This window comes from Ailuropoda melanoleuca, chromosome 3 (assembly GCF_002007445.2).
Source record: "Ailuropoda melanoleuca isolate Jingjing chromosome 3, ASM200744v2, whole genome shotgun sequence".
In the NCBI taxonomy this organism is placed as follows: Eukaryota; Metazoa; Chordata; class Mammalia; order Carnivora; family Ursidae; genus Ailuropoda; species Ailuropoda melanoleuca.
This window is the reverse complement of record NC_048220.1, coordinates 103,090,640-103,116,333: the sequence shown is the minus strand read 5'-3', so window position 1 is coordinate 103,116,333 and position 25,694 is coordinate 103,090,640. Positions and strand designations below refer to the sequence as shown.

The 25,694-nt window shown below is 44.8% G+C and overlaps 1 protein-coding gene across 2 annotated transcripts in view; it reads left to right on the top strand.

Annotated features, from left to right (window-relative positions):
* GRIA1 (glutamate ionotropic receptor AMPA type subunit 1) overlaps positions 1 to 25,694 on the top strand; it is a 312,889-nt gene that overhangs the window by 184,936 nt on the left and 102,259 nt on the right. For both annotated transcript variants that reach the window (XM_002923596.4, XM_002923597.4), the window contains exons 6-8: positions 10,641 to 10,802; positions 13,085 to 13,252; positions 21,432 to 21,536. In XM_002923596.4, coding sequence (XP_002923642.1) covers positions 10,641 to 10,802; positions 13,085 to 13,252; positions 21,432 to 21,536 — 435 coding nt within the window. The remainder of the gene's footprint in view (positions 1 to 10,640; positions 10,803 to 13,084; positions 13,253 to 21,431; positions 21,537 to 25,694) is intronic.

Genomic DNA, 25,694 nt, shown 5'->3' with positions numbered 1-25,694 from the left:
GTCTCAATTTGTTGAAGATTTGGTACGATGTTTTTAAAAGGCATAAATTGTCAAGAGGACTTTTGCAGATCTGTAATTTATGGTTCTAGTTTTCCTGCCTCTCTCTGCAGTCCAGGAATATCAAAACAAAATTCCTAAGCCACATTGGCTCCCTTCATCATAAGGGAGATGCTGCTCCATTAATCTCAAGCACTCAGTGTGTATAGCCTTTGCTCTTGCAAACTGTGCGTACCTTCGCTGATTTGGAATAGTCCTTTCCATGCTGAGTTAACAGATATTCCAGATATGCAAGACAGTGCCTGCAATTGCTCTTTCAGAGTGTGGAACCCCTTGCTACCACCAGCTTAGAAGCAGAAGGGACAGATGCCTCAGCACCAACTGAGGCCGGAGGTTGGGGTAATGTGTAAATAGAAGGGTTCAGTCTTTACTTCTTACTTGTCCATCTTTTTAAAACAGAAAAGCAGATAATATGAAACAAACTGAGGGCTTCAGAGAAGAGGGGGGTGGGGGAATGGGATAGGCTGGTGATGGGTAGTAAGGAGGGCGCGTATTTCATGGTGCACTGGGTGTTATACGCAACTAATGAATCATTGAACTTTACATTAAAAAAAATAAAAATTAAAAATTAAAAAAAAAGAAAAAAAAAAGAAAAGCAGATAATATGGAAGGAAGGAACATGGAGCCCCAGGAGCTGTGGGGCTCTAGGTGAGTATGTGCTAAGAATTTAACGTATGTTACTATAGTTAATTCTCACCACAGTCCTAGGACAGAGATAAAATAATAATCCTTATTTTGCTGTGAAGGATACAGAGGCCCAGAACGTTAAGGAGCTTGCCCGTCGACACACAGCTAGGAGGTAAAAGAGCTGAGCTTTACATCCAGGCTGATGTATAACATGTGCTTCCTCAGGTTCCCTGCCCTTCGTCCTCTGAGTCTGAACCTCAGAGCATACGTGTTTTCTGCTCAGAGGGTTATTCCTGTCACTTTTCACCCGACCAAACATCCTCTTTCAGGCTTCATTGCTTCTGGCCTTCCCTGAGCTCCAAGGTCAGGTTTTTTCGTTAGCTGCTCTACAATTACTTGGGTAATATTGGCCTTTGTCACTAAACCTTAAGTAACTTGAAAGCAGGGATCACACCTGTGATTCTCTGTTTCATCCCTTTGTCTAGTACATGCTACTCATTATTAAGTACTCACAGATGAATGAGAGCGTGAAAGAATAACTAGAGTATCCCTTTCCGCATTCCCAGATTTCAGATGTACCCTATGCTTGGGCTTTCATTCGTTTTTCACCAAGCATTCAATAGATACCTACTGTATTGAGACCCTGTGAACCCTTAAGCTGGCATTTCATCAAAAAGTGGGCTTTCTGCAGTCTTTGCTTGATCCTCCCTGGACAGGATGGTTTGGATCAATGTAAAAGGAAGATGTGGTTGGTTTCAAGTCAGTCAAGAACTCCAGGCCCCACACTAGGCTGAATTTTGAATTGCCGTTTGGCTCTTATTCTGAAGTGGCCCCAGCCGGGTGTCGCCTCTGACTGCACCCAGTTAGAACACAGCGAACATGAAGGGAAGCGCTGGGCAACTAACCAATACCAGGCCAGATTATGTTCTTCTTCGCCTATGCATCAACAGCCCAGTCTGGGGGCCCTTGGTCTTCTGCCACAAAGTACCAGCATTTTATCCTAAAGCCCTGGACTGAGAGAAGTTGGTCTGTGAGACCCTGGGTGGCTTTGACAATGCTTTGGCAACAATGGACACCCCTGGGGGAAATAGGTGTGACTGTGTGTTGGCACATATCCAAGTGTACAGCAACCTGCCTCCCTGGTTTCAAATGCACTTGGATAAGTTAACACTAGTGGTTTTTTTCCAATACAGATGGTGTTTCAGCTGATTTAAACACAGCTATAATAGTCTTATTGACTTTGCAGGAATCTGATAAGCCTGCATGTTACCAGGGATTATGTACGGTGAGGACACATTTAAATTTTGGTTGGTTAAAGTAACTAAAATAGGAAAATGTGAAGACCCTTATGCAGGCACATGGTGATTTGAGGATCCAGTTGAGTCCTCAGCTCAGGAATATTTCATGAATTCACATATATCCATATCCATGTGCACATACCTAGGTGATCACAGAATTGCAGATCAAAGCTAGAAGAGCCCTTAAGAGAGAAATCAACTGGCTCAGAAGTTTCCAAACTTTTTAGTTAAAAGCTCTATTTTCAAATGGGATCTTGGAGAGAACCCCAGCATGTAAAACAGAAACCAGAGCTGCTTTGGTAGAGGGAACGTAGGAATCTAGGACCCCATTCTTCTGCCTTCTCCCTGCCCCAGCAGGGTAACCTCTAAAATGCTCGAAACCTGGGAACATAGTTTGAGTGATCATCAGTCTAGCCAGTGCCCTTCTCTTGCAGATCAATAAACTAGTGCTGGGAGAGATTGAGACCAATGCCAAGGGCAACCAGCTCCTACAGTTCAAAGACAGGACAGAACTTGTGTTGCTGTTCCTAAAACTGTTTTCTTGACAATTCTCATTTATGACCTCATTCAGAATATACTGCATGGAAAAAGTCAATGAAAATCCCTCTTTAGTGCAGAGGACAAAAGCTGGGAGGTGACAGGATGAGAGCATGTACGAGAATCGTGAAAAGGGTGAGCAAAGACATTTGCTATTTCTTTCTTTACTCCTCAGCGTGAATTGAGCCATCCACGCACTCCAGGTGCTGTGTTGTGGATACGGTGGGGACTGTGGCCCCACCTCCTGGGAGCCCACAGTCTCTTAAGGCAGGTACCAAAGGACAACTGCAATCTCAGGGAGAGAGACAAGACAGGCCTCAGAGAAATAGAAACAAAGAGCTGTGGTTCGCATTCCAAGCAGCAGGTCACATTAAAGATGCTGAAGGCAAACATCCCGGTCTCCTGGAGACCTGCTGATTGCTTCCTATGGTAGAGATACAGGCCATTCCAGGTGCTTCATTGCAGGACAGGAGATGGAGGAGGCAGATTGACAGGACTAGTGGCGAGGAGATGGCATGTACAGTGCTTGGAAAACAAGCCAAGAGTCTTGTTACTTGTGACTGTGGTCTCTGCCCGTCACTAACCGTGTGATACCCGGCAGCAGTTACTCCATTCATTTAAGCCTCAGTTTTCTCATTTGCAGAATGCGAATGGTAATAGTTAAGTACCTGCTTCACAGGATTGTTATGAATATTAAATGAGATAATACAAATAAAGCCCTTAGCACCGCACCCACTACGCGGTAAAGGCTTTGATACATCTTACGCACCGTGGCAGTTGTCATTATATTTTAGCCAAAATCTGCCTGCCATGACTTCTGCTCATTCACGGGTACTGGCTTGCCTTCCAGAGTCTCAGCGGATAAATCTTCCACCTCTTCCCCACCACAGCCCTCCGAGATCTTACCCTCCGCTTACCCTCTCAGTTTCCAGTATTTTTCAGGTTGATTATCCCCACTTTTTCCATCATTCTAATGTAACCAGACTTTTCAAACTGCACTTCCCTGTAACCATCCTCTCCCTCGAGCTGTCATCGAAGAATCTGACAAGTGGGGGAAACTTGGCATGTTCAACTTGTGCCCTTCTGAGTATAAAGTACAGGTTCTTTGATTTATTCCAACATTACCTCTTCTAGATCTCGAGGGGATGAGATGGAGGCAGTGTTCTTTCCAGTGTCCCAGGGTTTGTTTAATAAACCTTCTTCCCAGCGCCTTTCCTTTAACAATGCTGGATGCTCCCTCTTCATTCTGACGGGCGTGGTGTCCACACAAGCAGGATGCTGAGGATTGAACAGCTTATACATGACCCCCTTGAAAGAATCCCAGAGAAAAAGGAAATCTGGCTTTGAAGATAACGCTTTTCATCCTCCAAGAGCAGCCTCACTGTCCACCTGCCTCGTGTTCTCTCTGGCATCTTGCCTGGCCCACTGCCTGGTTTTGAAGCAGTTCCAGCAACACCTAACTTCTTTTGAGCCCATGATAACGATGATGGTGATAATAGCTAACATTCACTAAGCACTTACTATGTGCCAGACAGAGTTCTAGGTGCTTAAATGTATTCTTTTAAATCTTACATCACTTCTATGCTGTAGCTGCTATTATATCTGCATTTCGAAGACCTGAGAAATGAGCCTTGGAGAGGTTAAGTAACCAGGAAGCTCGTAAAATCATTTCTTTTGTTTCCAGCCACACGTGATAATTAATAGTCATAATGATAGCCCAGAGCCTCTTCATGATCCTGAAAGCATTTGCTAAATCTTCACAGTGACATGAAAGCATAGCCAATGTAGTTATAGTGTTAACCATCTCTTTAGGATATCATAATTATTTGAAATGGCTTTTCATTCTAATCCTTTGAAAATTATAATTGACATTAGAAGGAATGCCTGTGTTAACTACTTAATTGAGCACTTTTACTCCCATTCTTTTCCAACAGCTGGTCAGCATTGTGCTGCTCCTACAATGACATGTAAGGGAGTCAGATCCTAACCCAAGCTAATCCCCTAACCAGCCATAGGGCCTAAGGTGTCTGGCGTCCTCTCTCGAGCTCACTTTCCTGTCGTACCATGAGGGGTTTGGTCTGATCTCCAACATCTTTGCATCAGGCATCAGTAAACTGTGGTCTATGGGTCAGTTCCAACCATCACCTCATTTTGTTTGGCTCATGAGCTAAGAATGGTTTTTACATTTTTAAATTATTGGGAAAAAATGAAAAGAATGATATTTCATGACTTGTGAAAATCATATGAAATTCAAATTTCAGTGTCCATAAATACATTTTGTTGGGACTCAGCCATGCTCATTCATTTACTATTGTCTATGGCTGCTTTCATGCTATAATGGCAGAGTTGAATAATTACGGCAGAAACCGTATGGCCTACAAAGCCAAAAATATTCACAATCTAGCCCTTTACAGAAAATATTTGCCGACCCCCTGGTATAGATGTGGGGTAGGTGGGCACTAGTAGACTTTAGATAGGTCAGAGGCTTGGGAAGCATCTTGCCAACCTTCAGAGACTGGTGTCAAGGAAAGAAACCTAGGGTGTTCAACCACAAATATTCCTTTAAGACAGAAAGCTGCACTGGAAGGCCCCTCTTCAGCAAGGTGAGTCATCTGTTCAGGGCTATTAGCTGTGTTGTCCACACTGTCAGAGGTTCTTTGTCCCTCTCCGGGCAATCTGGCAACACCATCCTAAAGCTAAGCTCATGTTCCTCCACCGGCAAGGCAGTGCAACATACTGACAAAGACGACAGATTTTATGGTTGGACCATGGTTTGAAATCTTTTTTTTTTTTAATATTTTATTTATTTATTCGACAGAGATAGAGACAGCCAGCGAGAGAGGGAACACAAGCAGGGGGAGTGGGAGAGGAAGAAGCAGGCTCATAGCAGAGGAGCCTGATGTGGGGCTCGATCCCATAACGCCGGGATCATGCCCTGAGCCGAAGGCAGACGCTTAACCGCTGTGCCACCCAGGCGCCCCCATGGTTTGAATTCTTGCTTGGTGTGTGATCTCAGGGGAGTTTCCAAAAGTCTCTGAACCGCAGCTCTTCAACATAAAATTGGGATGGATACTCACTCATCTCATTTATGCAAATAAGCATCTGGTGCCTACTGTGCGTGTTCACCTTTCAGGGCTGTTTGGGGGATAAAATAAGATGATCTATATAAAGCATTTAACAGAATGCCTGGCTCAGGATAAGAACTTGGGAAATGTTTAAAATAAATCTAGGGGTGACTGTTGACTAATTATTTCATTTTTCATGTTTAAATGAGGGTAAACGCATCATTTTCAGAAGGTTGTTGAGATGAAGTTATGTAATGCATATGAAGTAGAATTTCAGCCATTATTGCTGTTTTTGTTATTCTTATGAGAAATTCTTCTGAAGCTCTGTTCCAGTGGAAAATTTAGCAGTGCCAGTGTTCTTGATTTCTAGACCGGATATAACAAAGGAAGGGGGGGGCTTCCTTAACACATCATAACAAAGTTTCAATACATGGGACAATTTATCTTCTCTGTTCTGCCACTGGCACTCCCCCCTTCCCAGGGACTGACAGGTGATTCCTAACCATCAAGGTACATCAGAATTATCTGAGGAGCTATTTTTATTTTTTAATAGTATAAAAAGGAACTTTATTCACATAGTAAAAGAGAAAAAATATTACAGAAGGGTATAAAATAAAAAGCAAATGCTTGTCCTCTCCAATCTCATACTTCTTAAAAATAACTATCTTAAACCTTTTCTGTATTTGGTGATTCTGGTGGTTTCTTCCACATTTCTACATAATATGCCTTGGTCTCTTTTTCTTGCTTGATCAATTTTAATCCCAGCTGTAACTCTCCATTAGAAAAATGACCAGTCATCTCATACTACTCCACACATCTGGTCTTCAATGTTTGTTACTTGTGCCATCATAATCCTAATGAGTACCTTTATAATTTTAATACACTGAACCTTGATTTTTGATTCGCCAGCATTAGAGCTTTAGAAAAATACGGGTGTCCAGTTTCCTCTCCAGGGCTACTGAATGACCATCCTTAGGGATGACTATTTTGCAGAAGTTCTCCAAGGTATCTGATGTGTCCCTCAGCTTAAAGGCCTCTAGCGGGAGAGCCTGCAGTGCACCAGCCAGGTCATCTACACTTCAATGAAGATAGTCAGCAGAGCGTTTGCCTCATATCACACATTCATCAGACACATGCGGGACAGTGTGAAGTGCCACCGAGGTGCCAAAACAGCACACAGGAGCATAGTGACATCTCCAAGACTCACTTGTCACAAAGTATATCTTTTTAAGATTTTACTTATTTATTTATTTGAGAGAGAGAAAGACAGAGAGAATATGAGCAGGAAGGAGGGGCAGAGGGAGAGGGACAAGCAGATTCTCTGCTGAGCAGGGAGCCCAATGTGGGGCTCAATCCCAGGACCCTGAAATCATGACCTGAGCCAAAGGCAGATGCTTAACCAACTAAGCCACCCAGGTGCCCCCAAACCCTATTTTAGAGGAGAAACAGAGTCACTCTTGTGAAGAGCAGCAGCTGGCACAGCTCTGTGGGGACAGTTGGAAGGAGGCTGGATTTAGGAGACCTGGATTTTCATATTGAATAACTCGAAGCATCTTGTACATTGATTTCATTTTTATTCAATAGCACAGTGTACAGAGCAATGGACTCAGTATTTGGGGTCATATGATAAAATAGGCAAAATGGCTCAAATAGAGTGATGATGATTAAACTTCATAGTTTAGATCCTTAATAAAATATAATTAGCAATGGTACATCCTTATACATATTATATAATTAATATCACAGATAAAGCAGATAAAGAAAAATACTCTAAATACCAAATGTTACCCAAGGTTGTTGGTTTTTTTTAAATAAAATGGCAAAGAAAATTAGAAAATGATTTAATTAAACCTTATTTAATGAGCATGCTCCAGGGAATAGAATGAGTGAGTTGAACTTTGCAGTTAACTGGTGGGCAAATAGTTAATGCATTTATTTCCCTTTCTTAGCCAAGAGCACTTGTCTATACTGGCAGAATCCATTTTCTTGCATTCTGGAGAAATCAAGCCTAGTCACCATGAAAGACTCATTTCTTAGTGATGAAGGCATTGTAGAGATTCAAGATTACCATTCCAGCATGAGATCTTACATGGAAAGGGAAATGCCAGCTATTAGATGAATGTGCGTTGACCACAAGTTATTCCCTAATGTTGTTTCTTTTACCTGACATTACAGATAGGAGTTTATCATCCTCTGTCCATTCCTGCCCAGGGGAGCACAAGGAGTTCCGTTAGAGGGGCCCATCGGTTTGATTAGACGTAACTGAGGTTTGACTCCATTAACCTTGTAGTCAGACATTCTGGTGATGGAAATGAGTGACATTTATGTTCAAATAAACTCTGCCGTTTACTGTGGCCCCCATTATGTTCAAGATGGGGGCAGTTAGTACAAAATGCCCAGGAGCTGGTTATAGATTTTCAAGTGACAGAAGATGACTGTGAGAGAATTTCCATTTGATGCTCTCAATAGTTAGTTTATGAGCAAGATGTTCTTTTTAAAGTTTTCTAAAAATGATGAGAAATTTCTCAACTGTGTATTAGCTTTTTAACCAGTGGTGGGATTTCTCTTAGGTGGTATAATGTCTTCAAGTATATATTCTGATTCCATCTGTACCAACAACTTGCTAGACCACTGTGCAAATTAGCAGACCTCTGCCAAAGTCTATCAGCTGTGGCTATGGGAAAAGTTAACCTGAGCCTTTATTTCCAACCAGTTAAAACTGTCCACTGGCATTTGCTGCCTGCTTATCGTATTTCCCCTGCCTAATTAGCATTCTTGCTTGAGAAAGTCTCTGGTTTTTATTCACTCACGCAGCAAATATGTATTGAGCATCTAATCTGTACGAGGCATTGCTCTAGATGCCAGGCTCCAGGATGCATCGATGAATAAAACAGAAAAGGTCCCTGTCCTCATGGAGCCAATACTCCAATGGGAGGAAGAAGGCAAGGGACCAAATGAGTAAAAAAGATTGTCTCAGATAGGGTTAAACACCCTCCAGAAACTCAAACAGGGCATGGAGAAGGAACTGGCTGGATTGGGTGGTGGGGGTTTTTTCTAGAAGACTTAAGACAAGGATTCAAGTACAGGTGGTTTCTTTGGGTGTCAGTTAGGGATCCGGGAAGTTAGGAAAGGACAGGATGGCATCCAGGAAAGGTACACATCATGACATGTACCCCTGCAGGAGCCCAATCCCCTAAAGAACCTCTGGACATTGGTGTGGAACCAGCCTCAGGGTTGTCTCCGCCGCACCCTCCTCACCCCCAGCCGTCCGCCAGAGAAAGGATTCTGGAGTATTTACCTAATAGCTTTCCATCTGTCATTGGTTGAGTGCTGCTCTGAGTGTATTAATTCCCACAGGGTTGAAGTAATAGGTATTTGCAGTTAGTATAGAAAGTGAAATATCAGGGGCGCCTGGGTGGCTCAGTTGGTGAAGTGTCTCCCTTTGGCTCAGGTCATGATCTTAGGGTCCTGGGATGGAGCTCCAAGTCAGGCTCCCTGCTCAGTAGGGAGTCTGCTTCTTCTCTCTCTGCCCCTCCCCCCATTCATGTTCGCTCGCTCTCTCTCTCTCTCTCTCTCAAATAAATAAATAAAACCTTTTTTCAGAAAAAGTGAGATATCAGTGTGTGAAAGGGAGTGGAAATGAGCAGGGTACTCACTGATAGCATCTGCCACAGGGTGGGAATTGGATCTTTAGGTAAGGGGCCAGGAAAGACCTCTCTGAAGAGACTGCATATTGGCTGAGATCCTAAAGACAGAAAGGAACCAGCCAGAGAAAGCACACTTCCAGGCAGAGAGAATAGCTAGGACAAAGGCTCTGAGGAGAACTGAGCTTGGGTTATTTATAAAATACAAATAATGAACAATCAGAATTATAGACACACTTGGTGGGGGCTGGGGGATCTTTGAGTCACAAAGTTGTTTATGATTAGATCTTTTAAACAAGGAACTAGATAAGTCAATGAGAAATTAAGAGACTTGGACAGTATCATAGGACTTCATTGTATATACCATGCTACATATTTGTTTGTTTATTGCCTAGAATGTAAGCTTCTTAAGAGAAGGAACTTGTTTTATTCAATATTAGAATATGCACTAGAGGTTCTCAAAAATGTTTGTCGAATGATGAGTAAAGACCTTCAGAAGACTTTAGTTCTAGCCCATGCTCTGCCACTGACTCACTGGATGACTTGGTGATCAATTCTCCCACTTTGTCTCAGTTTCTTTATATGGAAAATAGACATATAATTTCTGCCTTATAAAGTCATAAAGTGAAACAAGGCCACAGATATGAAAGTACTGTGCACTATGGAATATATTATACAAATACCAGGTTTCCTTTTTAAGTCAAAGGCCTCCTGAATTTGAATGAACTTCATCAAATGGGGAGGAAAGATTTATTCCTGATAAATGATCCTTTGTGGATGTTAGAACTGATCAGGGCTCACCAGGTAGAGAAAAGCTAGTCTGTGGTACAGGGAAGAGCACGGAGGGAGGGATGGTCAGAATCCAGACCAGAATCCCATCTCTTCCGCAGACTTGCTGGTGACCTTGGGGAGCCCACAGGACCTTGCTCCTGATGGACTTCAGATTCTTCTTCTCTCAAAAGGGTGGGGAATGGGGGTGGGAGAGTAGATGGTTGCCTCCTTCTATGTCTATTCTGTTCCATATTTGTGGCATCATCGTAACCCCACTCAGTCTGCACCACACACCTGACATGCATCATCACATTGCTTTTTCTCCCCAACTTCCTAACCTTCGTTATTCAGGCAAGAAACCATCAGGCAACTTAGTCCAAGGTAGCTTAACTAATGGCTGTGAACAGCAGAGCCAGCACTTCAACCCAGGCAAGCTGGCTTCTGAGCAAATGCTCTTAACCACTGTGCTAACTATGTACAAATTAAGTGATGACCTTCAGAAGGAAGGGAAGTGCACATGTCTTTCCATTCAGCCAGTTTCACTTTATGGAACTTGATGGAAATCCTGTGATCCTCTAACATGATTAAATTGATTTATCCAGGCAGTATGCTCTGACTTCTTTCCCTTCCTCCCTGCCCAGGGTTTCATGGATATTGACTTAAACAAATTCAAGGAGAGTGGAGCAAATGTGACAGGTTTCCAGTTGGTGAACTACACAGACACCATCCCAGCCAAGATCATGCAGCAGTGGAAGAACAGCGACGCTCGAGACCACACCCGGGTAGACTGGAAGAGACCTAAGGTGAGGGGATGGGCAGCAGACAGCAAAGGACCAACCTGATCCCTTTCCCTGCCCCAGATTTCTGGGCATTCTTAGACTTTAGGAAAGGATAGCTTTCTAAAAGGAGCAAGCAAAGGAAAATATATACATAAATATTAAGGGTATGCTGTAAAGGTTGGACAATCCAGAATGACAATGGTTTAAACAAGATAAATATTTTGTTTTTCTCTTGTATAAACAAAATTCAGAAGTCAGCAATCCGGGGCTTATATAATGGCTTCACAATTGTCAAATACTCAAGCTTTTTCTATCTTCTTATTCCGCTATCCTCAGGATATGGCTTCTGCCTTATAACCCAAAATGGTTGCTGAGGCTCCAATCATTAACTCAGTATTCTACCCAGCAGGAAAGTGAAAAGGAAAATAAAAAGCACAATGGCTTCTTTTAAGAGCCCCTTTCAGAAGTCACACAGATGTAGTCACATGCTATTGACCACATCTTAGAAACCTAGCCCCAGCTAGCCCCCAGGGAAGCTGGAAAATGATTTCTCTATTCTGGGCAGGGCCCCCATGTTGCATAGCTCCAGGGAGGAGTGCTATCTGCATTCATTTCTTTGTGGATGCAGCCTTCTTGAGTTGTGCAAGGAACTAGCCCTTTATCTGGTCAGCCACGTACCCCGCTAAAAATCAGAGAAATCTAAGCAGTATCTGGCTCATCGCTGCCTCAGAGCATCAATCCCCAGTTATGCGGGCCATCTCCCTCCCTCTCCCCATCCGTGAAGCTCTAAATCCTACAGGCAAAATCTGTCTTGTTTGCTATTTGATAGTGGTTTCAAATAAGGAGAGCAGGTAGTTTTTCCTCCCCGTGTCAGACCCAGTAGTTTGGCAGAGGCTGTGTGGAACACTGCATTGAGGATTCTGAGGCCAAATTTGTTTATCTGGAGCAAACAGGGAATCCTTGGCAACTTTCTCTTGCCACTCGGTCAATTTCTTTTTGCGAATGGCAAGCCATTTAACTTAGATGCTTCTCGTCCCCCTCTTGCTCAAACTGATTTAGCAATTCAAAAATGAGGATTCATTTCCCATATGATTTCACTCATATGTGGAACGTAAGAAACAAAACAAATGAGCAAAGGGGGAAAAAAAGAAAGAGACAGAGGCAAATCGAGAAAGGAACTCGTAACTACAGAGAACAAACTGATGGTGACCAGAGCTCAGGTGGGCAGGGGGATGGGTGAAATAGGTGATGGGGATTAAGGAGTGCATTTGTCCTAATGAGCGCAGGGTGTTGTATAGAAGTGCTGAATCACTAAATTCTACACCTGAAACTAATATTACCCTGTATGTTACTAACTGGAATTTAAATGAATGCTTTAAAAATGAAGATTTATTTCAATATGAGCTTAAGCAAAGAAAATCACAAATGTGCTTTAAAGCAGTGAACAAACCACATACCAGCTAACCCCACCCAACTTCCAAAAGATCGGAAATTATAAAAATAATCAAATGTAATACCTATATTTTTTCTTTTAAAATGTGAAAGAATCATAGTCAAAAACTGGAAAAATACTCATACATTCATTCTGTAACTCTCTGTTGTGAACTTAAAATGTGCCAGAGAACAAGCTAGGATTGGGGACAAACTAATGAAGCAGACAGACATGAGTTCCAAAGCCAGATAATAGTGTCCTGGATTGTTATCCTCCTTTGTTTCATCAATATCTTAGCCCCCTTTTAGGCAAGAGGGGAAAAATGAGAGTTTTCATGAATAAGCACAAGGGGAAGTGTGCAGAATGTAAGCCTGCCCCTTGTGAGGCACGTGTGGAAATAATTAAGAGCTTACCTTTCTTGGATTATTTTTTTTCTTTTACTGTCACAAGACATAGTGGAGTAAAGAGTTCCTCTTGGCTCCCAACTGGTGACTGTAACACAGAGAAAACCAAGTGGTTTTCCATGGACTGAATCAGAGCTATAGCTGTGCTGCATTTAATCTCTGCATTCTTCTTCCAGTTGACCCAACATTTTAAAGTTGCAAGATTGCACTCAAAAACCTAGAATTCTGGCTTCCCTTTGAAAGTCATAACTGGCAACAGGGACCTCACAATGGCCACACTGGCTAATGAGGAGGAGGAGCAGCCCAGATCTAAGGCACAGACACTTCCTGGATCCCCCCTGCCCCTGACTCCCCATGCCGGGCCCACTGCTGGCATTCTCATCACCAGGAAGCCCTCTCCCAGACAGAGCTCCCACCTGCCTCCCTGTCAACAGTCTCTGACACCTAACTGTCTCCATTCCTCCCACCAGTACACCTCTGCACTCACCTACGACGGGGTGAAGGTGATGGCTGAGGCTTTTCAGAGCCTGCGGAGGCAGAGAATCGATATATCCCGCCGAGGGAATGCTGGGGACTGCCTGGCTAACCCCGCTGTGCCGTGGGGCCAGGGGATTGACATCCAGAGAGCTCTGCAGCAGGTGAGGCTGGCACTGGCTGTCCCTTCTCGTGGGAGCCTCGTAGGGGATTTCAGCATGAGTTTCAGGGGGGATGTAGCTGTTTAAAAGAAAAGGTAGAGAGCATGCCTCAAGTTTGGACCACCACTGCACTGTGTTGGTGGCTGCTGGCATACATGGAAGCTCCAGTAGAAATTTTTTTTAAATAGTATGGAATTCCTGGGGCACCTTGGTGGCTCAGTTGGTTAAGCAGCTGGCTCTTGATTTTGGCTCAGGCCCTGATCTCAGGGTCATGGGCTCAAGCCCAGCGTCTACTCCCCACTCGGAGGAATCTGCTTCAGATATTCTCTCTCTCTCCCTTTCTCTCTCTCTCTCTCTAAAATAATAAATAAATCTTCTTTTAAAAGATAGTATAGAATTCCTGATAGTGTAAAAAGCTATATTTTCTTCTTGGGGATTATGCTGAAAAGGGAAGCCAGTGATTCTGCAGTTGGAAAGGGGACTTGAAATACGTAGGGTTGAAACCCAACCATTTTAGCAGTCTCCTGGAGACTTCTCACTCTTGCCCTGATTTTCTATATGTCTTCATTACCTTTGCTCTCTGGGCACATTTCATGAGGGGACCCTGACAGTGTTTCTCAGTATTCGTGATCCTATTTTCTTGCTTCTTAGCATTGCTGTCATCAATTTTGTTTGCACTGAAGAACAGTTAAAGAACAGGGATAGGAAATGGTCATGCCCATTCCAATCAATTGGCTATGCAAAGGATTCTTAGGCTGAATCTAGATTCAACAGGGAAGAGTATAAATATTCAATTAATGAGATGTCTGCTGTGGAAGAAGGATGAGACAGTGGTACACGTGGGTGTGTATTTAACATTCCTGGTTTCGAAGCTTCTGGGAGCTTGTCCTCAGCTTTATCACTCTCAGAGCTCCTGGAAGTCTCTTGAAGTCTCTAGAAATACCTCGAGTCCAGGCTGTGATTCTTGAACTACAGATGGATATGTAGCACTATATGATGCTTCTGATGCCTCCTGATAGAAAGGCTGTATTTCCAGAGGGAACTGGGCAAAGAGGTAGTGCCAACTCAAAGGAATATCAGAGTATCCAGCACACTGGCAAGCCAGCACCAGCAAAATATTCAGATGCAGAGGCCAGTCATGACCCACCCTCTGCCCCATCCAATGGACTTGCCTGGATAAGACCAGTTTTACTTTTAAGACTACATTAACAGAAGGTGAATTGGGACTCCCAGGGGAGAAGAGGAGCATTTCTGAATGAGGGAGAAATGTAGAGCAAAAATGCACAACCATCCCCATTTGTTTTCCAACCACACGTGCTCTAGCAATTTTCACAACCTGGAGAAAGAGACGAGAAAGGAACATCACCAGCTGTTCCTCTGCTTGGATGAAGTTCCTTTACATGGAGGAGAATATGGAGTTCTGTCCTTTGGAATGAAGCTAAGCAGCAGCCCTGTGACTACAGGAGAAACACGCTAAGGGGTCCGTCAGCAACCCTTTCTGCCCTCCCCGATCTCCATGCGGGGTGGTGCCTTCACTGGGCAGTAATAGCAGACGTTGACATCGGGCAGCTTCCGGATGATGGCCAAAGATGCAGCATCTGCCTTCTGGCTTATTTAAAATGCTCTTCCAGACTCCACAGTCGAGACAGATTCTGTTTGCAATGTGAGACTGGTTTCAGAAGGTCCCGGGGACTTGCCCTCAGCTTCACCACCCTTCCAGCTCCTTTGCCTCTCCCATCTTAATGACATCCCTGTCAGGAAAATATTCTGATGCCACCATGACAGTGACAAAGCCTAGGAGGGAATGTGGGTGGCAAGAAGGGCTCTGAATCAGGAGGCAGGAGAGCTTGGGGCCAAGTCCAGCTGGGCCCCAGTTTCTCTGAGTGACCTTGAAATACTTATTCGGATTTCCTACACACTTCCCTTTCCTTATCCATGACAATGAGGAAGATGGAGAGATCACGCCCAAGTTTCACCTGGCTCCAAGCATTCTAAGCATCTTTTTCTCTCTTATGGTCTAACCCACGTCTTTCTGGTTATCAAGTATACTCAGTCTTCTGTTTCTGTCTTCAGTGGGGCTTGGACGCAAGTGCCTTAGTCAAAAGAATATGACCTCTTTCATATTGTCTTTGAGTCAAGACACGTGTCTGCCTCCCTGGCAGCCAGCCAGCTGCTCCCTAAGAGCCTGTTTTGTGTTCTGATCTGGGGCCAAGTACTGGAGATAAGAGAAGGCAAGACCTACCCCCAAGAAATTCTCCTCGGTCTCTATTGGGGGGTGGCATGGGTGTAGGGGAACTAGCCATAAACACGAAACCCCAACATTCTGATCCTAAGACCAGCTGTTCAAATGGATTCCTTTTAAATCTTTGTTAAGAATCTACAATCACAAGAATTTATTGATGAATGAGACCTTAGAGATTACTGACTTCCATTTTTCCTTACTTTATAAATGAGGCAGCTGACCCATAGTGGGCAGTGACTCATCCAGGGTCACACAGCAGCTGAGCAGCAGAGGCTGGAGGAGACTCCCATCCTGTCCCAGGCTCCTCTTCCTACCTCAGGCCTGTCCTGTGGGCCCCTGTGCCTTTGCTCGTACATATTGAGCTTCATGGCCCGTCACACAGTCATGGCCGCTGTCCAGACATTTCGCCTTCTAGACCCATCTCTTGGAAAAAGTCATGTCACTGGGGAACAACTGCATGCCCACAATAGGCTAGGTAAATCCCACTGACATTCAGTCTGGGAACCCATGGTTGAGCGCTCAGGTCTCTGCTGCCCTAATCACTGGCCTTCAGGTCACACACTGGGAAGAGACTTGTAGTGTTCAACTTATGTGAGAACTGGGATGTGTGTGACTTCGGTCTGAAGGAACAAGCCCATTATTCTAAAAATAATGGTACTGCCAGCTCTGATGTGTCAAGGGCTTCCTAGGTACATGAGGTACTGAACATACTTTACATATTTGATCTCATTGAGTCCTCAGTATAATACTCTGTGGTAGCTAGTTTTATTAATTGTGTTCTATCAATGGAGAAAATGGGCTTCAGAGGTATTTTTTAAATTGCCCAAAATTCCATAGCTGGTTAGTAGTGAAACAGTAAAACTGAAACTCCAACCTGCATCTACTTGCTACTTCTCTCTGTGTACATAACTGCTCGGAAGTCTCGGAGGTCCAGCCCAGTGGGGGAGACACAGGGCTAGGGTCCAGCCAGCAATAGCATATGGCCTTGAGTAGTATCTGCACACCCCCATAACCCCCTCACCCTGCTGTAATTCCCCAGCAACAGAGTGAAGATAATCAGCCGCCTGCCTGTCCCGTGCCTGACAGCCAGGGAGCTGTTCAGAATAGTAATGAGCCCACGTCCTGGAAACCCCCAGTGCTTCAGGAAGGAGTGGACATTAGGGTGCCTGTAAGTCAGCTTCTGGCTGGCAGAAAAGATCCAGCTTCGCAAGTCAGGCTCTTAGGATTTGGATGTCACAGGCCCTTTGGGGATATGATTTTTAAAAGCTCCGGACTCTCTTTCCCAGAAAAATGCACACGTGTAGACACATATATTTTTGTATGACCAGGAGTTGGGACCACATATATTCCTAGAAGACCATCCCAGGACTTCAGGTGAAGAATATCTGCCCTAAATCATAATCAGACCTCTTAGTCTTTGTGTTTGCAATCTATCAGCCAGTGATTAAGCCTATCACAGTGAAGGTATCCCCAGCATGTGCCAGGTGAGATCTGGGGTGGTGTGGGCAATAGGGGTATAAGATACAGTTCCTGCCTTTCAGGACTCAAGACCCACTTTTGAATGGAAGACACACTCAAGAAACACTAGCTATAAAGGTGTGGATTAAGGGCTAAATAACATAGCCAAGCTCTTAGTCCTATGGATGGTCACAGCAGAATGCCATGACTGAGGAATGTGGACATCAACAAGGCTTCCTATAAGAATGGGACTGGGGCTTTAAATAAGGTGCTTATATAGTTTATCATCCAAACTGGGACACTTATGAGTGAAAGAGAAAGCTATTATCAGTTATTCCAGAACAAGCAAGGTAGATTGGAACTGCCCCAAGCCAACTGAGATGGATGGTTATGAAAGCCTTGAAGGAAGGATAAATTCAAATGAAGAGTGAATCGGGCTTTGGAAGGTATGGGTAGAGGTGCAAATGATATCCAGCAGGAGACTAGAGTCAGTATACAAGCAAGGACTTGTGGACATCATGTTTGGCTATTAGGGAGTTAGGAAGAGAAGAGCTGGGTTCTCACCATGGCTCCATCAAGCTCTAGCTCAAAGATCTTGGACTAACTGCCCAATTTTTCTGACATTGATTTTCTCATCTCCTAAATGTACGTAATCCTCTTAGCACTCCCTGCCTCAATAGCTTGTCACAGGCTCAAAATTAAAAAAAGAAAGAAAAAGAAAAGAAAGAAGAATGTATAAGTTTCTTTGAACATGAGGACAACTGAATGAGATAATGAAGGCCAAGTTATTCTTCCCACTGTGCAAGTGGGAAAGTAGGAGCTCAGAGGGGTCCTGAGACTTGCTGTAGCCAGAACAAACAGAATGTGATCTGCCGGGACCTATTCCACAGGCCCTGATTTCCCATACCCAGTGGGCACTCAGGAGGAGGGGCCGAGAGGATGAGATCCACCTGAAGGCAGCCACAGAGAAGTTGTAGAAGCCCTGGGTCCAGAGCATCTCTGCTGCCTCCCCCAGGAATAGGGGGTGAAGAAATCTTCAGTGTTGATGCCTCAAACAGTGGAAACACCACCCAGCACTCTTCCGGCACCAGGGCTGAAAGAAAAGTTGTCCTTCAGCATCTCATTGGCGGCAGACTCTAAGCTGGCACCCAATACCACTTGCAGGAAACCACAGCTAATTCTGTTTTTCACGGAGGGAGCTGGCAAGCGCCAGGATGGCGATGGGAGTTCCAAGAAGCAAGAACTAAGGGGAAACTCAGTCTGACCCCAGTCTCCCTCGGATGGGTGATGGGGGGATGAGGGCCAAGAAGCTCAGCCCTGATGGATAAGACAGAGGTTTCGTGATCTGCCCAAGGCAGACGTTTCTGAGAAGCTACTGCTTCCGATTATGAATCCAGACTGTCCACATAAATGGTTTGGGACTGAGCCATTCGGTTGACCTCTCCTTGCTCTGCCGTCATGAAAGGGTGATTCTGAGACATCTCTTTTCCCATACTTTGATTTATTGCAGCGTGTGTAAATCTTGGCTTCTCCAACTGCATGGTAAGAGCCTACAGCTGCCTCAGATGTCTCATGACTTACTGTAAATCCTGAACCCAAGTGCCGTAATCTTGGGGTCTCAATAATCCTATCTGTAAAATGGGCAAAATAAGGGCTGCTCTTGCTCCTTTACTGGGTTTCTGTGAACGTCAAATAAACCTCTTCCTGTGAAAACACGTGACAATGCAAGAGTCCCTCGGGTAGGGGGCCTAGAATTTCGCTAATGATAATTTTTTTGGAAACCAAGAAGGGCTTGTAAAAATGACAGTGACAAGACCTCCATTTGTGCTGAGAGAGTTCTCTGCTCTGAGATAACAGCTTAGCAGACTCCAGGCTTGAATGTAAAGTCATCTTATTTATCCGTACCGTACCTGCCTCCTACCCCACAGCCATAGTAGCAACAATCCTCGCCATCCTCATCAATCAAATAATGTAACTTTACATGGTACGTTTGTGTCCCGGGGAACACACGCAGCACTTCCGTTCTTTGAGGAGGAAACTAAGAAACAGAGAGGCTCGGTGATGTGCTTACGGCCAAGTCATTAGGCACGACCAGAGCATGGCCAGGGAAATGCCCAGCAGAAACAGCGGGTGGCAGTGGTAGGCACAGAGACCACACTGCTGTGCACATTTCAGAGCCTAGCAAGATAGCATTGTCCCGTTTGAGAGGCCACTTGGCATTATCATTGAAGACGATGTGCCTGCCTTTGACCCTGAAAAGTCCTAAGTCTTGAGCAAATCAGTTTACCTTCTAGCATCTGGCTTCTCCCACGTAAGGGAACATCATCTCTAATGAGGCAGGGTTCCTGTATATGGAGATGAATGGGCATGAAAGTGCTTTGTAAACATGAAACACTTGGCAAATGGTGGTAGTTATTATCAACACTATTACTAACAATAAAAATAACAGCTGGCCTTTGTTGTATTCACCATGGGGTCAACATTGATCATAAAATATCTCATTTAATCCTTAAAACAACCTTAAGACATAATTAACTATTAGTCCCATTAAACAAATGAGGAAACTGAGTCATAGAAATATTACACAATTTATAGTAAATGCCATACTGATAATCGGTATGATATCTGAGACTGGGGCCGAAGCACAGATGCCCATTTGGATCATTAATGACACCCCTCCTTCTGTTTGGGAAAATCAGTCATCTGCATGTGTGTCTCAGTCTGTTTTCCCAGATGGGTCACATAAACCAGTACTTAGAACCCAAATGAATGGGAAAGCCAGAGATGGGCAAGAGATGACCAAAGTGAGAAAGCGAAGATGCTGACAGATTGGAATGGCTCCCTTGCTCTTATTCTTCCCAGGAGGATCTGTGCTTTGTTTTCTCTCTGAAAAGCAAAGCCAGCGTCGACTTTTCCAGAGCGAGGGTTTTTCCATATTTCATCTGAGAGAGAGAGTGAAGAGCTTGCTGTATAGTTTGTTCAGTGCTCTGGGCCTGTCCTGGCCTCCCCACTGAGAATTCACACCAGAAGGTTGATGAGAGGGTCATCCTCAGAGCAGTCAGTCTCCCCTCTTCCCTCCCTCTCTGTCTCTCTCTGCTCCCCCACCCCTTCTCTCAAATACGCACACACCCCAACTATTCTTATACCTTTGGAGGGCACAGGAGCTGGTCACTGTCAGAAAAAGATAAAACCCGGGGCGCCTGGGTGGCGCAGTCATTAAGCGGCTGCCTTTGGCTCAGGGCGTGATCCCGGCGTTGTGGGATCGAGCCCCACATCAGGCTCCTCAGCTATGAGCCTGCTTCTTCCTCTCCCACTCCCCCTGCTTGTGTTCCCTCTCTCGCTGTCTGTCTCTATCTCTGTCAAATAAATAAGTAAAATCTTAAAAAAAAAAAAAAGAAAGAAAAAGAAAAAGATAAAACCCTATAAGGCTTCCTTTTAAGCTACTTGAAGGGGGAAATAAACAGTGTGGGGTTATACAGCCAGGTTCCTGTTGGTGACAGGAAGATACTCACCTCACTGGCCTCAGGCCAGACTGATCTGAGAACACACGGTGGGTCACCATTAGAGAATGTGCTTTCTTGTACCTGAGGTGATGACATACAGCAAGACTCATCCTTTGCTGGAAGGTGGGCTCAGTTGAGATTTATTGGTCATCTCCAGAGTGGCAGACTTGGCCCTAAAGCTCTTGAATCCCACATGCTGACCACTTGACCTTTTATATGATCTTGAAGATTTGAGGCCACTAAAGTTTGATCTGACCCATTTGTAGAAAAGAAATCCCATGCAGCATATTTGGGGTTGAATGCAAATTTTGTTTTAACCAGCTGAGACTTGTGTAAAGCCCTGCATGCTCTGGTCTTAACATGAAGACAGGGCTGGAATTTTGGAAACTGGAGGCTTAGGTGAATCTCCCAAGGTCACTCGGCTTCCCATGGTCAACTTCAGTTCTCCCAGTCCCAGTCTTTGGACTCCCACGTTTTTATTCCCCAGCCTCACAAGGGACCTAATAAATCATATTCAACCCTAGCTTGAGGCATTGTAAGGCTGGCTCCTTCTCCTGACTCACCAGGGATGGCACACTAGTCCCTTTCTTTCACAGACCTCCTTCTGTTTCTCCACAAAAGGCACGTGTCAGAGGGGCGGTGCCGCCCATGGGTGGTCATGATGCGGGGTGTTCTGTTAGGGATGGTGCAGAGATTTCTTCTCAGAATCTACTTTGATCCATGGTTACTTTTGCTTAAGGCAACAGATGAAAAAGGTTTTCAGGGTGAATCTCAGTTTGGTAGGAAAGAGAACTGTGCTCTGATGGTGATGTCTGCTACAGGCAAGAGAGAGTAATGAGGTTTTTTAGTAGCCGTGTTATTCCAAGACCTAATCCCATGTAAGCTTCTCAGATTGTGGATTTTCATTTCAGCAGGAAAAGCAAACAAGTGGAAGTGGGACTTCTGAGTTCATGGTTCACTACTTGGCTTTCCTTCCCAGGTGCGGTTTGAAGGCTTGACAGGAAACGTGCAGTTTAATGAGAAGGGACGCCGGACCAACTACACCCTCCATGTGATTGAAATGAAACATGATGGCATCCGAAAGGTAAAGGCCACCTTTGCTTCCATTCCACAGGGAGGAGAGGGCTGAGAGGAGGAGAGGGCCAGAGTGGAGGGCCTTGTGAGCCCATCTTTCCTGGACTGGATCTCTTTGAAGAGACTGCTACAAGGATTCTAGGCTCAGCTCTGCCACTAACCAGATGGGACTTTGGGCAAGGTTCCCTTCTCTGAGAATTAATTTACCCATCTATGAAATGGAGATAAAAATCTCTACCTTTGTCACAGGGTACAAGTGAAGATCCAGAGGATGGGAAAGTACTTTGAAAATATAAAGCAAGAGATGTGTATGAAATGTTACTGCTGTCCCTGAGGGATTCTAAAGAACTTGAGAATGATTGGTATTGATGAAGTTAAGCCAATTTCTCCTGATTCACACTTGATCACATCTACTCCATTTCCCCTATGAATGGAGGGAAAATATGTGTGTGCATTTATGTATTAATATATAGTATATATGCATATTAATTTTTAGAATAACATTCAAATCCTTGGAAAAGGATTCACAATTTTACCAGACCCTGTGTTCTCTGGCCTCTGCCAATTTCTCCACTCTTGACCTTAGATACTCCCTCTTTTCCTCTGATGACTCCAGTCATTCTGATTGACTTTGACTTCCTTGAAATATCATGTTTTTTTCCTCACCTTGGAGCTTTCACACCTGTTTCCTCTACCTGGGGCTCTCTCTACCCCATTCTCCTCTTTTTCTAGGCCAACTCCTCCTCTGCCTTAAGCACTTAGAGTAAATGTCACTCCCTAGGGAAGCCTTCCCTGGCCCTCCTTGCCTCTATTTTTCTGTCCATGGCCTCCATCACATTCTTTTTTTTTTTAAAGATTCTATTTTTTATTTATTCGACAGAGATAGAGACAGCCAGCAAGAGAGGGAACACAAGCAGGGGGAGCGGGATAGGAAGAAGCAGGCTCATAGCGGAGGAGCCTGATGTGGGGCTCGATCCCATAACGCCGGGATCACGCCCTGAGCCGAAGGCAAACGCTTAACCGCTGTGCCACCCAGGCGCCCCTACACATTCTTTATTCCTTACGGTGGCACGACACAATGGTAAGGGGCATGGCATCGTATAGTAGAACATTAATAGAGTGCTGTGGACCAGAGCATTGACTCTGGATCCTGGAACTCAATCCTGGCATTGCTACTTACCAGTCTGTGATTCTGGACAAGTTATATTCTCATCTGATAAATGGAGATCACCGTAAGTAATGCCAACCTCATAGGTTCATTGAGAGGATTACATGACCTCACATGTGCAGAAGTTCTAAGTGCTGGGCCTGGCATATTGAAAGTTGGGTCTTTATCTCTCAAACTTAATGCTTTCTGTGCCTGTGGTGTCAAATACAGTTGCTACTAGCCATGTATGGCTATTTAAATTTAATTTTTAATTAATCGAAATTGAAAAGTCAGTTCTTCAGTTGCACTAGCCATGTGATAAGTGCTCGAGAGCCCCATGTGGCTAGCAGCTACCATACTAGACAGCACAGATGGAGAACATTTCTGTCATTGCAGAAAGTTCTGCCTGACAGCTCTGCTTGTACTCTCTGTTCCCACCTCCCACAAACCCGGATCCTTTGCTCTCTTGTCTGTAACCCCACCCTCCGTGTCATAGTCTATCTTACCACATCCCATTCACCAAGGCTATATTCATCTCCTATTGTGTCTATAACTTATTACCTCAATCAGTGGCTTAAACAACACAAATTTATGATCACAAGTCATGCTGGGGACTCCCTGGGCTAAAATCAAGGTACTAGCAGGGCTGTGTACCTTCTGGAGAATCTGTTTCTCCGTCTTTTTCACTTTCTTCTAGAGACCGCCCATATTTCTCAGTTCTTGTTACCCTTCTTCATCCTCAAACCCAGCAACATCGTATCTCTCTGACCCTTCTCCCAACCTCACACCTTCTTTCTGACCTGCTTTTAAGAACCCATGTAGTTTGGGCCCACCCAGATAATCCAGGATAATCTCCCCATCTCCAGGTCTGTAACCTTAATCACATCTGCAATGTGCCCTTCTGCCGTGTCAGGTGACATGATACAGGTGCTGGGGAAGGGACATGAACATTGTCGGGGGGCCACAATGCTGTCTACCACAAAGGCCAGGTTTCAGTGTCTCCTCTGTCCTCATGCCTTCCACACTCAATAGAAACCGTCTCCTGGCCTCTTGTGTTCCCACAGCACACTTGACTCCACAGGATGTCAGCACAACATCCCCTGTTGCAAGGCTATTTATACATATCCTATTTTCCTTCCTAGACTGTGAACACTTTGAGGGCCCAGAACCCATTTCCCACCTTCTACTGGGCACCAGAACCCATTTCCCACCTTCTACTGGGCACCAGAACCCGTTTCCCACCTTCTACTGGGCACACATCAGGACTCAGCTACCATAGGCCCCCTACCTATGCTAACTTTCAGCAGATGCCAACCAAGGGCTCCCTATCTAGCTATGACTATAACCGTTAGGGGCCTACCCACTTTCCAGCAAACCTGTGGCATGGAGACTGCACAAGGGCATTGTCCTTGGGGAGTAAATCTACTGCAAGTGATGCTCATCCAGAAATAGTCCAAGTCTGAGTTCATTTCTCTTATGCCCTCTTCTTCTGACTCCTGCGCTGGAAAAGACATCTGCTAGGTTACTTAGCTCTTATAATCCTCAATTTCCACATCTATGACATGGAGACATATCATGTATGCCCTGGCCCCTGATCCTTGTTCGGTGAAAGTTACCTAGGTGAGTGGTTACGCAGGTGTGGCCAATGGCAGGGAGGTAGCACGTGACTAAAGTCTGAACACACTGGGATGACTTATTTAACTTTTTCAAAGTATTTTGTTCTTTGATGTGATTGTAAAGAATATCAGCCTTCGTGATACAGCTGTCCTTTTCTAGATGGATTAACTGAGGCAGGCCAGCCCAATAGGCTGCCTAAGGTCTCACAGTGAGCTATGAATAAACAGGCCTTAATTTGGGCCCCATGACTCTCCAGGCCACATTCATCTTGCTGCAGCCACTGTCACAGCTAAGTGGCTCAAGTGACACAATTGGAACATTTCCAATGACTGGAGGGCGGAGTGGCGAGCTCAGAGTACTTTGCTGCCCTAAGAAGGGACACCAGTTATGTGACCTCCTTCTGAGACCATCTTTCTTTCAGATGCAGAGAAGGGGTGGTGTCACCCCCTGCAGTGTACATGAAAACATAAAAGCAGTTCTTTCATGGGAGGCCTTGGGCAGGCAAGCAAGTTGCTCCTACATAGAAAATTATTGACTGTGGATGGACCTGGGCTCTTCCTCAGAATCCTCAGAATGGTCTATTTCCCTCAGGGAAGAAAAAAATACTGCTATTTCCTGGTGGACAAAATTGGCATTGTCTACTATATATGAACAGTTGTGTGTTTTTTCAGAATTAAAACATGGATGTTATCCAGTTCTTTTCCCTCCAGGGTAATGGGGTGGTTGAAAATAAAGCCAGATTCTTCTCTACACATGAGCAGTAGGCTAGATATATTGGGGACATAGTGGTGATAAGGACGAAGAGAAGGCAAAGGCTTCTACCCTGGCCCTGTCATTGTCCAGCAGGGTGGCTTTAACTTCTCTGGGTCTTTAAAATGAGTGAGAAGCACTGGGCTTCACAACCCCTAATTCCTCTCTGCACTGATGCCTTGGATGGCAATGCCTGTGACATCTTTGTCAGCCTCACCCCTGCAGTCATATTGTCCCTCTCCTAGCTGGACTTCAGCTTCCTCAGTGCAAGTGGGGTTAGGGACCCTCCTCAGCTGACCATCTGCCCATTGGTGTGAATTTCCCCAATCACTCCTCCTGGGAATGGGGTCTTGGCACTTTGTGTTGACCCTAAACCTCACCAGAGACTGTGGGGAGCACCCCCCCTCATGTCAAGACTTGCGCTTCATCAAGAATTCTCAGGAGGGGAGGCACCCTAGCAAGATCAGCAGTTCTCAAACTTCAGGGAATGGAAAAGTTACCTGGAGGCTTTGTTAAAAATATCGATTCCTGGGTCCCAACAGCTGCACACTCTGCTTTAGAGCACAGAGATGAGGCCAGCAGTGTGCACATTTCAAAAAGCCTGCCCCCCGAGCCAGGAGGCTCATGGTGCTGTAGGTGGTTTGGTGAGAAACA